This window comes from Plectropomus leopardus, chromosome 4, assembly GCF_008729295.1.
Source record: "Plectropomus leopardus isolate mb chromosome 4, YSFRI_Pleo_2.0, whole genome shotgun sequence".
Lineage (NCBI taxonomy): Eukaryota > Metazoa > Chordata > Actinopteri > Perciformes > Serranidae > Plectropomus > Plectropomus leopardus.
The window spans coordinates 1,147,338-1,161,798 of NC_056466.1; the positions used below are offsets into that span (position 1 = coordinate 1,147,338).

At 37.0% G+C, this 14,461-nt stretch overlaps 1 protein-coding gene across 1 annotated transcript in view; it reads left to right on the top strand.

The window, feature by feature from the left end:
• usp34 (ubiquitin specific peptidase 34) overlaps positions 1-14,461 on the top strand; it is a 30,173-nt gene that overhangs the window by 14,893 nt on the left and 819 nt on the right. The window contains exons 2-6 of the mRNA XM_042484407.1: positions 4,128-4,218; positions 4,559-5,123; positions 6,733-6,783; positions 11,278-11,427; positions 11,750-11,817. Coding sequence (XP_042340341.1) covers positions 4,128-4,218; positions 4,559-5,123; positions 6,733-6,783; positions 11,278-11,427; positions 11,750-11,817 — 925 coding nt within the window. The remainder of the gene's footprint in view (positions 1-4,127; positions 4,219-4,558; positions 5,124-6,732; positions 6,784-11,277; positions 11,428-11,749; positions 11,818-14,461) is intronic.

Consider the following 14,461-nt stretch of genomic DNA (forward strand, 5'->3'; position numbering starts at 1 on the left):
AAAACGTAAGGTGAGAAATTTTTTTTTCTTGTGTTGCGTTTCAATTTCTTAAACTGTTTTTTGTACACAGGCTCGAAAAAAAAAATAACTTTTTTTTTTGATCCGGAAAAAATTCAAGCATCGTAAAAAACATCGTAAAAAATATCGTGTGTGACGTGTAAACGGTGATTGTAAAAACACGGGAAAAAAAAATGTTTGCGTTTCAGGAAAAAAAAGGCGCAGAACTTCTGTTTTAAAAAAAAATAAAAAAAAAAAAAAAAAAAAAAAAAAAAAAAAAAAAAAAAAACAGCCAGTACGCCAAAAAAGGAAAAAAAAAAAGGTACAAAACGCACACAAACAACACGCAAAAAACAACAGTGTTTAAAAAAAAAAAAAAAACTTAAAAAAAAAAACCTGAAAAAACACACACTTATTAATTTTTTTTTTTTCAAAAAAAAAAAAAAAAAAAAAAAAAAAAAAAAAATAATAAAATATAATAAAATAAAAAAAAAAACATTTTTTTTTAAAAAAAAAAAAAAAAAAAATCACCAAAAAAAAAAAAAACATGAAATTGGAACAAAAAAAAAAAAAAAAAAAAAAAACTTTAAAAAAAAATGGCCCATTTTTTTAAAAAAAAATAAATATTTTTTTTTTTTAATTAAAAATTTTTTCTTAAAAAAAAAAAAAAAAAAATTTCAAAAAAAATGCAAAAAAAAAAAAAGACAATGCAATTAAAAAAAAATTAAAATTTATTTAAAAAAAAAAAGTTAAAAAAAAAATATATTTATGATCATAAAACACACACACACAAACACACACAACACAACACACACACACACACACACACACACACACAAACACAAAAAAACAAAACAACACAACACACACACACAAACAAAAACAAAAACAAAACACAAACAAACAAAAAAACACACCAGTTTTTTGAAAGGCAGAAAAAAAAAAAAAAAATGATTTAATAGTAATTAATAAAAAAAAAAACAAAAAAATTTTGTTACAACAACATTTTTTTTATTAAAATGTTAAAAAAATCCTTTTTTTTTTTTAAAAAAAAAAAGAGACAAAAAAAATCCCCGAGGCTGTTCAAAAAAAAACTCTGTTTTTTAAAAAAACATAAATTTTTTCAGAAAAAAAAAAAAAACGACAAAAGAAAAAAAATATTCAAAAAAAAAGAAGTGACGTAAAAAACAAAGCAAAAAGTTTGATTCAGATAAAAATCATATATCTGGACAAGTGACAACGGTCGCGTTTTGAACGAGGGAAAAAAAAAAATAAAGTCGTTTTTTTGTCGTTGCAAAAAAAAAGTTTTTCCTCTAACATGAAGGTGATTAAGAAAGCGGCGTTTCCCGCCAAAAAAAAACAAAAAAAAAAGCTAAAAAAAAAAAAACTACGGCCTGCGGGGACGACTGCGGCTTTTTTAAAAAAAAAACGCGCGCGCACGGTCATTTAAAACCTGGAAAATTTTTAGACTTCAAAATCACATTTTCCAGGCCTGGAAAGTCAAAAAAACAAATTTTTAAAAAAAAAAAAAAAAAAAAAAATTAAACAAATTGCAAAAATAAAAGTAAAAAAAAAAAAAAAATAAAAAAAAAAAATAAAAAAAATTTTTTTTTTTTTAAAAAGCCCAAAATTTAAAAAAAAAAAAAAATCTTTAAAAAAACTTTTTTTATTATTTTAAAAAAATAAAAAAATATTTTCAGAAAGTTAAATATTTTTTTTTAAAAAAACTCAGTATTCAGCATTTTTTGGGGTCATTTTTTTTTTTTTTTTTTTTTTTTTTTTTTTTTCTGCATATTTTTCAATTTTTTAAAGAAAAAAAAAAAAATGTATTTTTTTTTTAAAATTTTTTTTTTTTTTGGGCCAAAAAAAAAAATTACATAATTGCTCATTGCATATTTTTAAAAAAATAAAGAGGAAAAAAAACTGAAAAAAAAAACATTTAAAAATTTAGTTTTAAAACAGTCTGTGTTTTTTTTGGCAAAAAAAATCTTTATATTTACTGTTGTTGTTGTTTTTTAATTTGCGTTGTTTTTGTGTGTGCACAGGTGAAGCTCAAAAAAACTAAATTATATTAAAAAAAACAATCGAAAATGCTTTTGTATTAATTGTTCAGGTGGATTTTTACTGATGACCGAATTATCAGCAGAGCTCTCCTCCTCCCCAAAACAAACCGACAAGATGATTTAAACTAGTTAAATCACAGAATTAAGAAGTTTCACAATAGAAATCTGCCTTTCTCTCACACAGTTATATATATATATATATATATATATTTATTTTTGTATGTTGTATGTATTTGTTTTATGTCTTGTTGTGTTGTGTTGACCATGGTAGCAAAGAGTTAATCACATCCTCTCCCAGGTCTCTATCAAAGAGCATATATTTGTGTACTGTTGCACATCTTTAAGATGTTGCATTTTCCTTTATTTTATACATTTTTCGTTCCTGATTTTTATGCTTATTTTCATTAATAATGTCAGTGGGTTTTATGGTAACTATTTTATTTTCCATTTTATGTTTTGTGTTCTGTGCTCTAAATTTTTATCTATTTTATTTTACTTTTGCTGGTATTATCGAGTGGATATTATCCATTTGAAGATGCAGTGTATGTGTTCTGTTCTGATTTTATTTTATATTTACGTGCAGGTTTTATTACGTCTTTTGTCTTTTATGTGTTTTGATGTGAAGCACTTGGTGCATTTAATTTCTTTCTCGTGAAGCGCGTTGGGCTGCATTTCTTTTATGACAGGCGCTATACAAATAAAGTTTATTATTATTATGATTGTTATTATTATATTTGGTCATTCTGATGGTTTCAGATGTTTTTCCTCTGCCGGCCTTCTGAAACACATTTCAGTCGAACTGTACGTATATTGTCACAGCTGGAGCGCTCATGTTTAAACGCCTCCGGTCTGTCTGGGCGTTACAGTCGCCGCTGAGCTGAGGAGTGCGATCACACGGGGCAGGTGTCCTCCCCCTCTTTGTATTTATATCCACGCTGAGCTGCAGCCATAAACTGGCTTTAACGTCGGCACCTCCCGGACATCGTCATCATCAAAGCACTGAGACGGCGTCCCTCGGCACGCCTGCAGGAAAACGGTCAAATTTGCCGCCCAGATTTCTGAGAGTGAAGTTCTCCCGGCTGCGGAGGAGCTTCTGTTCACTTGAGTAGCTGCGAGCGTTTTGGTTCAGCGAGGGGAAAACTTACTGCATGCATGGCTGAGATGGTTGATTGAGAGCTATTGTTCTTGTTTTTTTTTGTGTTCTGCTGGTCTTTGCTGTCAAATTTAGGTCAGCGATTCAGGGGAGACATTTGATTCCTCTAAACTGGGTGTGACTGATGTGGATCTTTTGAAGGCCAAAACAACAACAGTAACTTTAGACTGACGCTGGTGGAGTCTGGGGACAATATTTAATGTCACTGCAAACCGAAGCCCATCTAATAACGTCCGTTATGAGGCCAGTGTGAATATTTAATTGGAAGTAAGTAAGTAAGTGGTTACTACATTTTTGGGGTACACAACAATTCTGTGTCCCCTGTCTGAATTTGGAGGTTTCCGGGGGTTCATAAACGTGGAGCTCTCCATGAGTTTTACTTGAGCAGTAGTTTTTCCACTCGTGGAGCGGAGCATTGATCTGTCGTTGCGTTCAGAGCTGATCAGATCGATGGATACGAAGAGCAGCTGCTGCAAATAAATGCCAACTTCTAGGAGTTTCACTTTCAATGTGCCTGACGTTCTGCAGCTCCGTCTGTGCCCAGAGTACGCTCTGCGCTCCGAGAGTGTGGTGCAATGCATAACTGAACGATGTGTGTGTAAATATACATATATGTATGTAATTCAGCATCGCTCCAAAATAACAGTTCGGCTCTACAAATAGAAAATCAGTCCACAGCGGCAGATGTTTTGAGGCCGGCTGCCACAAATAAATGAGTTTTGTTGTCTCACCAGAAAGTAACCTTGAACGTTGTTGACAGACTTGACAGCTGTAAAACCAGCCGGTGGGTGATAGTTGGTGTTAATTCGGCTGCTATTTGGAGAATAAAAAGTTAAAACAGGACTTTATTTTTTGTATATTTCCTGAGATGTATCCAGCTGTTGTCTGACGTGTTTTCCCTCGTTTCTCCTCAGTATCGGATGCAGACGGCAGCGAAGGAGGCTTCCAGCTAAAGAAGGAACATGCCCTGCGAGTGCTGGGCTACATCAGCTCCTGGACACAGAGGTCAGTGCGTCTTCCTCTGAACGTTCATGATAATATTTACATGATTAGTCCAAAGTAAAACAAGTTATGACGTTGCTTTGCTCGATCCTGTGAGTGAAAAGTTTAAAGTTCTTAAAACTGTAATAAGTATCTGCAGCTGTTTACTTTACTGTTTAGTATTTATAGTTTAGGGGGAAAAAATCAGCTACTGACTATTATAACACTTTATTTGCTTCAAGTTTCAGAGACAGTTTTAGTGTTACTTGAGCAATTTACATCTCAGATTTTCAGAAGTCTGATTTTCTGTTTTCATCACTGTCGGTCTCTAATTCTTCCCGTGTCTTCTGCGTCGTGTCCTCAGACAATGTCTCTGCTGCTTCAAGGAGTACAAACACCTGGAGGTCTTCAACCAGCTGGTCTACGCCCTCATCAACCTGGTCATCGCTCAGATCAGCAGCCTGAGAGACCGCCTCTGCAGCTTCCAAGACCGCTCCCATAAAGGAGGCGTGTCTGGGGGTGAGGGGGCGGGGTCTGAATGGAGCGGCGGCGAGACTGCACCCGGGCCCCTCCCCCAGCCGTCCTCACCCGGGGAGGACGAACCCGTGAATGTGGAGAGAGACTCTGCCGAGGAGGACGCTGACGCCCCCGACCTGAACCAGAATAAGACCCAGAGCCAGGGTCAGGGTCAGGGGGGCAGCCAGCCGTGTGAAGCCCAGATGGAAGCGCTGGGACCCAGGGAGGGCGGCGGTGGGTCTGGGGGTGGCGATGGTGGCGTCGGAGCGAGCGGCAGCAGCGACAGCCAGGACCCGTTCAGCTCCTGGAGCACAGAGGAGAGGGAGAAACTGCTGCTGTGCGCCGCCAAGATCTTCCAGATCCAGTTCCCCCTCTACACAGCCTACAAACACAACACACACCCCACCATAGAGGTGAGGACACGTCACACACACACACACACACACACACACACACACACACACACACACACACACACACACACACACACACACACACACACACACACACACAAGCACGCCCACACATTACATCCTGATCGGTGCACGATTTTTGATGCTGACACTGATTAGGAGTCGAGCGATATTGGTTTTTCGGGGCCGATAACATTTACGACTATTGGTAGTTAATGAGACTGATAATCAATATTTGGAACTGATTTGCAATTAACAAAAAAGAAACATCTTCCTGTCAGTATTTGGAATATGACAAACTCCAACACAAAACAAAAAATAAATACATACATTTTTTTAAATCCCTTTAGCAAATATTTAATCAAAACTGAAACTTTCAACATCATACACAGCAAGTTCCCAACAACTTTTATTTTTTCATAAAGTCAATTGAAAATTTAAATAAAAAAAGAATAAATAAAAATAGCTCCCTGTGGTTTTTAAGTAAAAGTTCCTTCCATGCTGACACTTTCTTTGCACTTTTAAATTAATTTATTTTAAAATAAAATGCTGATAAAGATGATCAGCAAAATGCTAAATATCGGCCCCGATGATCAGTCAGGGTGATAATCTGCCGACCCCTAATACTGATTTTCATATTAAATTGAAAAAAATATAATTAATTATTAAATAATAATTAATAAAATATAATTATTAAATAATCATAGAAAGAATCTTTATAACGTAAATAAAATAAAACAAGCAGAAAAAAAATGTTTTTAAAGCACTGACATTAAAATCTAAATTCCAAATTAATGTTAACTCCATGTTACAGCCACGGCAAAATAAAACGTTGTAAACAAGTTTGACTTAACTAACGTTACATCGGCTGTATCTGCTCGTTCTTCCAGCAGCACGCTGGATTAACGCTCCTGCTGACAAGTGCTGTACATGAAACAGACAGAACAGAGATAATTATTAACAACAGCACTGTAATTTTAACAAAAACAGGGTTAAAATCTCCCACGTCTATTTCGTTCATAATGGAATTATTAATTATTCATCTGTATAATTGTTAAGATGTATACGTTTTTAACTAAAAGACAGCCACAAATCTGAAATCTCCTCAGTGTTTAAGTGGATTTTTTAAATACTGATTTATATAATTATCAAGAGCATGTTTTTTTGATTGAAACACGGCCAAAATTCTTTGATCCACTAAGTTCCTGGCTGGACTTTAGGCTGCAGCACAACAAAATGGATAAAAACATCAATAAACTGCATTTAAACAGACAGAAAAGGAAAGTATTTATATATGTAGCCTACTCAGCCACAGGAGAATCACAAACATCAAGGGAAAATTAGCACAAAATCGAGGGAAAATGACAAAATAAGCACTATCTCAGCAAGTCTACAGTATCAGCCGCCAGGACGCTGCGCTTCTCAAACGCTCGCGGTGGGATGTAGAGCCGTGTGGAGGACGGAGCAAAACAGCGTCGCAGACATAAAGTCATCGATGTAATGTCATCGAAACGCTGCCGGTAGAATCGAGAACGACAGGACGACTCTGTTTTATCATGTTTGACCTCTGAAAACTTTGATCTCACTGTCTCTTGTTTCTTCCCTGCAGGACATATCTGCTCATGAAAGCAACATCCTCGGCTCCTTCTGCGACATGAATGTAAGAAAGCGTTTTCATTTTTCACGCTGAGTCATGTGAAGTGTGCGCTCTGTTTTCTGTCAGTTGACTGTCACCTACAGCTGCAAATAATCGCTCAGAAACATGTTGCTTCAGGGCCAGTTCAGACCAGCGATGACAGTCTGCTGCAAAAACACAGACTGACTCATTCACTTCAATGAAACTCCTGGCGTCTGTTTCACTATGAGCTGCTTTTGTTTGCAAAATGCTTTCAAAGTGTAATTAGTCTCTGTCGTCTTGTTCTTGTGCTGGTCGTGTTTCTGTAATTTATTCTGTCCCTAAAATGTTTTACTGGGAAGCTGCACAAACCCGACAGCTGTGCTGCGTCCAGAGCAGCAGAGCAGGGTGATGATGAAAGCTATAGATGTATGCCCGACTCTGGATTTCCACCGCTTGCATGCGCGTTGTGGAAACGGCTCCATTGTGGTTTTGCTCCGTGCTCCCTCATCGGTCAACTCCCACCGGTTTCACTCTGAGTGCGGCGCGGTGCAGCTAGAGTAGCGAGACCGGGGAGTTCCCATGGTCATCACAGCATCAGGCGCATTATATCAGAATCAGAAGTAATAAATCAATTCACTTCCGTAACTCCCCGTATGGCGTTCACGCCTTTTCCTCCTCGTCCGGGTTGCCGGTAGTGACCTCTGAAAACCTCTGACCTGTTGACTCCAGGCCTGGATCCGCTCATTGTGACGTTTTGTTGATGTAGTTAAGTGAAATCAGACGTAAACACGGAGTGTTTTATTCTGAAAATTACTCAGATGTTTTAATGTTGTGTCGCTGTTTGATTTCCTGTCTGCTCTGTGCTTAATTCGGCTGAATTGGGACGTCCGGCAGAAACTTGCGTATCTGATCCGCGACTGGGAGTCAGAGGAAATTAACACACAGACTAGAGCGTAATCTGTTTGTCCGTCTGCCGTGACGGATCGGAGCCGGACCCAACACGGATCTGGTGGAAATTAGAGGTGAGGCTTGGGGGGCATCGGGAGCTCGTATGTGCCAAACGCTGTCACATCACTAACTGAGGAGACTCTAGTTTATTGGTCAGATCGTCTCTCAGCGGGCCAGAACCTTTCGACACTTAACTGGTAAATTTCGGTTGCTGTCTGAGAGGTCACTGCACACGCTGTGGAAATTAAATTCAGCAAGCACAAGGACGGAAAAACAGGAAAAAATAAAGTGCTTCATCATCGGCTCAGGACTGGGAAGAAAAATACTTGAGTTTTAGTAACACCAGTTTTCAGTGAGTCACCTCCTGTGAAAAAATGCAAGTCATCTTTACTCAGCAGCAGTATTTTAGTGTCTGCACAGGTTTTAATATCTCAAATTGATGTTAAAAACTAAACTCAAAATAATTATTTTCTTCTCCCCATTACAGAATCTGCCTTTGTTTATTATAAACATTATTTATAAAGAAATATTCATCCGTGAGGTTTTTTTTTCAGTAAACCAGAACCAGAATTTGTGTTGAACAGTTAATGCAGGTCTTCTGTAAATTTAAATCATCCCATTTATTGATGCTCTAATTGATTGTAAATGTAAGAGATTTTCATACTATAGAATGTAACCTGATGTTGAGGAAAATTATTATATTTGTTCAACCATAACTGTGCATTCAATTCATAAATACTCCAGTGTACTCTAGTGAAATGTAATGTGATTATATTAGTTGTTAGTCACTGTTGGGTAAAACCCAACTTGGATTTTATGTCAAGGATAGCTGACCTTTTTCTTATCGCCGTCCTTAACAGCACTTTTTCTCACTTAATCCATGGTTTTCACACATTCGGTTATTTGTGGAGACTCACCAAGATTAAAACATCTGCCTCTACATATTGGTTTTATATTTTTGGAGCTGGACTGTTTCATAGAAAAGCTATTGAAATATATATTTTTGCCATGAGATGAACCCTTAAAGGACTGTTTGCCATATTTTACACACTTTTCTTTCTTAAATTTTTTCGGGCTGGGTGATAATGACAAAGATATCAATCGCAATATAACTATTCCTCGAAATATGAGACATGGTCGATAGAATGTCAATCGAACGCATTCCAGCCATGTTTTGACAGACAACACGAACAGCCAATGATAATTCGAATAGCACTGTGGCGAACTACATGCAGTGAAGGACTTTGACTGTAGAACAGCTGAGTGTTTGACAGCCACAGCAATTCATCATCGCGGATCAAACAGCTGACGGTCCGACAGCAGCGCAGTGAGACAGACAAACAGAGCGCAGCTTCTCCTCACAGCACCAAAGTGTCTGAAACAGACACATCTGCAGAGGTGAAAGTGACTTCTTCAGACTCTACAGACGACTTTGTGTTAGTTTCAGCTTTAATCAGACTTTGGATGAATTATTTAGAAACACCAGGACGCGTCGCTCCGTGTCTCATCTGGCCGCTCGCGCTGAGCTCTCATTATTATTACCAGGGGCAGATGTTATGTTTTGGGGGCCCGGGGCCACAAGCACATGAGCTTATTTTCAGCCTTTCTCTAACTGAATGTCGGCAGGCTGTTGGCAGCTATAGGAGAAGTAGGCCGACTCAAAAGTTTTTAATTCCTGAGGAAAATGATTAATAGCACAGAAGTTTGACAGAAGCTGAAGTCAGAGTCCTGCAGTCAGGAGAGGTTGGCCTATTATCAGCACAATGTGCTTCAATTTACCTGAAGTTTGTTTCAGATGGAGTTTTTCATTTTTATATAATGCTGGAAAGTTTAATAAATAATAATAATTAGTTGAATACCCCTGCTGTAAACCATCTTCAAGGTGATACCACAGTTCTCATCATAGATCATCAGGACAGATTATTGATGATTTATTAACAGCTCTCGCATTTAAACAGACTTTTCAAATTACTGCACAATTAAGGATAAAATAAAAAAAATCATGAACAGGGAAATAATGGCCTTTTCTGACAGTGCGCTTCAGCGCGGACATGTCCGACAGCCCGCTCCAGCAGTGCGACACGAGCAAAGGTTTTCCAACTAAACACCTGTCATTGCATGCGACCCGTTAGCACCAAGGTGGCTATTAATAGCGCCCATACCACTTCTTCATCACATGTAGCTGTAAGCCAGGAAATAAACAGTAAAAAATAGCTATAGAAAATTATCAAATATTTTAAAAAAACTATCTGAAAGAAGGTCTGGCTGCAAGGCAGATTTTTTTTCTTGCCAGAAAAAGTCTGATATCACAGTTTTGCGTCATGTCAACAGTGTGTGTTGACTTTTTCTCATACAGTTCTTTGTTTAGATAAGTATTGTCCACATTTCCTGCCCTCTGTGGTTGTTATCACAGCGTGCTGAGCCTCGTAAACGCCATGGTAACAGGGTTTCATTGGTCCGTGCTCCTGATGCTGCTCTTTGTGTTCTCAAATGAACATTTCAAGAGATCAGAATCAGTGTAATAACAATGTCGTGGAAGTGACTGCAGTAGACGGGGGGCTGGGGCTTGTATACTGGAAGAAATGGTAAAAGAGCCCTACTGGGTGAGTTTCTGTTTCTTGAATATGGCTTGGTTTCCTGCAGATGAAGTCACTGTCCCCCAGAGAGCATTAACGTGTCCCCGGATAATCTGCCAGCTCGAAGGCTTTTACCTTCCCACCGTAATAAAGTTTCATTAAGCTCGGGGGTGAGATGAATTTAGGAACAGGCTGTGTGAAAAATGAGCTGGATTACTAAGAAAGACTCCTGCTTTCACTGATTTTTCTCTCCAAAATAACTGACACACATCATCAAAACAATACATTTATACTGAAATACACAAATTTTACCTGATTTTTTTTGTAAAGTTTCTGTTAAGTCAAAACAAAGTTTCTAAAAAGTTTCATGCACCAGAATTGTCACGACTGCACCAAACTTTTCAACACATACAAGTTGGTTAACTCTTTGACGCCTGGATTGACATGACTTTTCTTGTGCTGTGTTCAAATGCCTAAAAAAAGAAAATAATAATAATTTTTAAAATCTACTAATTTCTTGCAATTTTCTGGAAATTTCTCGCCATGTTGTCAATTGCTTTTTTCCCCTGATGTTTGCTCAGGGTTGAAAGGTTTATCCTTTACAAACTTTAAGAAATTAGTAGATTTAAAAGAGCGTTAAAAAAAATGCTTTTCAATGACTCATAATGTTGTTGTTGACTAAATACTGGAAACTGAAAAAAATGCGGAAAAGAACTATATTTTTCTCTTTTCCTCTGAATTTTGAAAGATTTGTAGACCGTGCATGATGTATGAACTCTCATGAATGTTATATTATTGTGCTTATTTATTGATTTTCATTTCTATTTGTCTTCATATATGTATGTAAACACATGGGCTCGTTGTCTTTAACCATTTTTCTGTGTGATATTGATATTGGTTTGCATGTATTTGTTCATTTAACTAAGAAAGGGAAGAATAATTTAAAAGAGCCTGTGGTAACACATCGTGACTTTATGGGATGCATCTGATGTTGCGTCTCCTTTTTGACCAGGACGTGGAGGTCCCTCTGCATCTGCTGCGTTACGTCTGTCTGTTCTGCGGGAAGCACGGCCTCTCCCTGATGAAGGAGTGCTTCGAGTCGGGCACCCCGGAGAGCCTCCCCTTCCCCATCGCACACGCCTTCATCACCATCGTCTCCAACGTGAGTCCACCCACACAAACACACAGATGCTGTCCTCACCTCCTCCTTTCCATGATTTAATGTTTAAAACTCGCATTTTACACTCTGAGGTCAAGAAATCTTGACTAAATTGAGAATTATGATTTTATTTTTGAGGTGGATTTGGAGGGAAAGTGATATTTTTTTGCCAGTGTATTCGGTACACTTAGCTAAAACTGTCTAAATACAACAGCTGTGCAATAAATCCTCCATAATGATTATAATTCATTCAGTGAATAGAATTAGCTGCCTCATGCGTTTGATGTTAAATACTCTGTGTCATGTTTTTCGGTCTTCCTCACAGATACGAATATGGTTGCACATTCCTGCGGTCATGCAGCACATCATACCGTTCCGCACCTATGTAATACGGTGAGTTTACTTCAAACATTTGCAGTTTTGACCCTTTGAAATCTGAGCAAATTTGGGTTGATTTCTTTCAAAAACATGGGGAAAAGGCAATGAGCACTTCAGTCCCAAAACCAAAGGCTGCCAGTGTTTTGTCTTTTTATGTGATTTAACCCTTTGAAACCTGGATCAAATTATTATGTTTTTTTTTTTTTTTTTTTTTTTTTTTTTTAACTTCTTGATTTCTTCCTGTCAAGAAATATCTCACAACTTGCAAGAAATTACTCATTTGGAAAATTATTTTTGAAAACCAAGAGAAACATTTTTTTTTTTTTTTAAAGCTAAACTACATTTAAAATGATCAAAATTATATGTTTGAAATTTTAGAGTATTGTTATAATTTTTAAGCATGTTTTTTTTTAAATAAATTTGTTTTTTTTTTTTTTAAATTTTTTAGCTAATTTTCAGGTAATTTTTTTTGCACTTAAATTTCTCCTTTTAAGTGCTCACTGCATTTCCCCATACTTTTTTAAGAAATCAAGCATTTTTTTTTATCAGCACAAAGATTTAATGTCGGAGGTTGTTGAAAGTTATATAGATCAAAAGCCTCTTGAGGGATTTTTTGTGATTTGTGATACTGAGCTTACAGGTTCCTTAACTTTATTATTGTCTTTATTATGAAGCACTTTGTAACTTTCTTTAAAGATGTTGTATAAACAAAGGTACTGTTAGCATTATTATCATCATTATTATTATTATTATTATTATTATTATTATTATTATTATCATTTATATTCATCATATATGATTAATTATTCAAATAAACAGTTATTTTTATGTCTTTTAACCTCCTGCAAAGAAACACTTTGGCAGAACGATGTCCTATTTTGTGCTGTAAAGTTTGTAAAGTTTGTAAAGTTTGTAAAGTAAAGAGTTTGCTCACGTTTGATTTAATGACTTCATGTGGCATTTTTTTTTTACCTCCAAGTTATTGTAAAACAATAGCTATGATTGTGATTGGGTCTTTATCATAGACTGTATCAATAATAAAGGTTTACTGCAACTATCTAAAGAGGGCAGATCTGCAGCTGCATCCAAGAATCAGACAGACTTCATCAATAAATACAGTCTCAGTCAAACTGAATAACTTAATCAAAGTATAACTGTAGCTCGACTAAAATGTGCACGTAAACGCACCGAGTGAGACGGACAGGTCGGACCAGTCAGACGGACAGACAGGTAAGCAGACGGACAGACAGGTAAGCAGACGGACAGACAGGTAAGCAGACAGACAGACAGACGACCAGACAGCCGCCCACCCTGCTGACCAAACTGACAGCTAAATCTCTCCCCTCTGTAATCTAACTAATAATGTTTCCCTCTTCATATTTTCCCTCTGCCTGCGCTGATGGATGGGGGGTCAGGCTGCCAGTCCCCCGACTGGGGTCAAAGGTCAAACCGGAGCGGCGGCTCTCTGCTCCGCCACTGTAATGGGAGCTGAAATATTAGTCCTAAACGCCCGCGGACGCCCCGACGCCTCAGCACAGATGATGAATTAACTGCTATGAGGAATTACAGATGGAGCGTTTTGAAGACGCACACGCAGAGTTTCACACACTCGTTTCCTCCTACACACACACACACACACACACACACACACACACACACACAAAAACACACACACTCAATTTCCTCATCTACACACCTCCGTATGCAAATGATTGATAATAGACATCAACTTTATGTCTTCTTTTTTGGCCTTTCCCTCCCTCACACACACACACACACACACACACACACACTTCCTTACGTATGCTAATGATTGATTGTGGTCTCGGGCTGACGCTGGCATCATCATTGCTTTTATTTATCCGTCCGTCCGCAGCAGCTTTTGGCCTCTCGCCGTCTCGTTTCAAATTGTTTTTTAAATGCATTTTGACGACTGATGTGAAACGCAATCAGGCCAAAACTCTGTGAATCCATATTAAAAAAGCTTGTGCACACACATGCGCGCGCGCGCGCACACACACACACACACACACACACACACACACACACACAGTTACAATCATCAGGTTGAGGTGATAACTCTCCTCAAACTTTCTATTGATTTTAAAGTATCAGTGAGGTTGTTTTTTCTACTCTGCACGACATCAAACTCAATAATTTTTACTTGAATCCTATTTTCAGACTAAAAAACAAATGATTGAGTTTTGTAAAGTTTGTGTCAAAAAGCGATTTTAATTACATGTAATTTAGCTACTGTACAGTCACATTTTTGTTAAATTGCCTTAATGGTGCAGTGTGTCAGATTTCTTTTTAGTGCCAGCTTGAACTTCTGGTAAGACATGTTTATTTCAGGGCTGATTCAGAAAACCAGTAAAAACACTCATTAAAACAGCTAATATTTTAAAACTTATAATCTTCTTGACGTTGTTGTGGCCAAAAACATGTTTTACCTTATTTATTTTTTTTTATAATTTTAATTGATTTAAATTTATTACAATTTAAAACTTGTGGCCAAAAACATTATTTTTTTTTTATTTCTACCCTTTTTTTTTTTTGCTTATTAAAACTATTTTTTTTGCATAAAAAAACCATTTTTTAGCCTTTATTTAACTGTTACTTTGCCAGGTTGGTCCCATTGAGATTAAGAATCTCTTTTTCA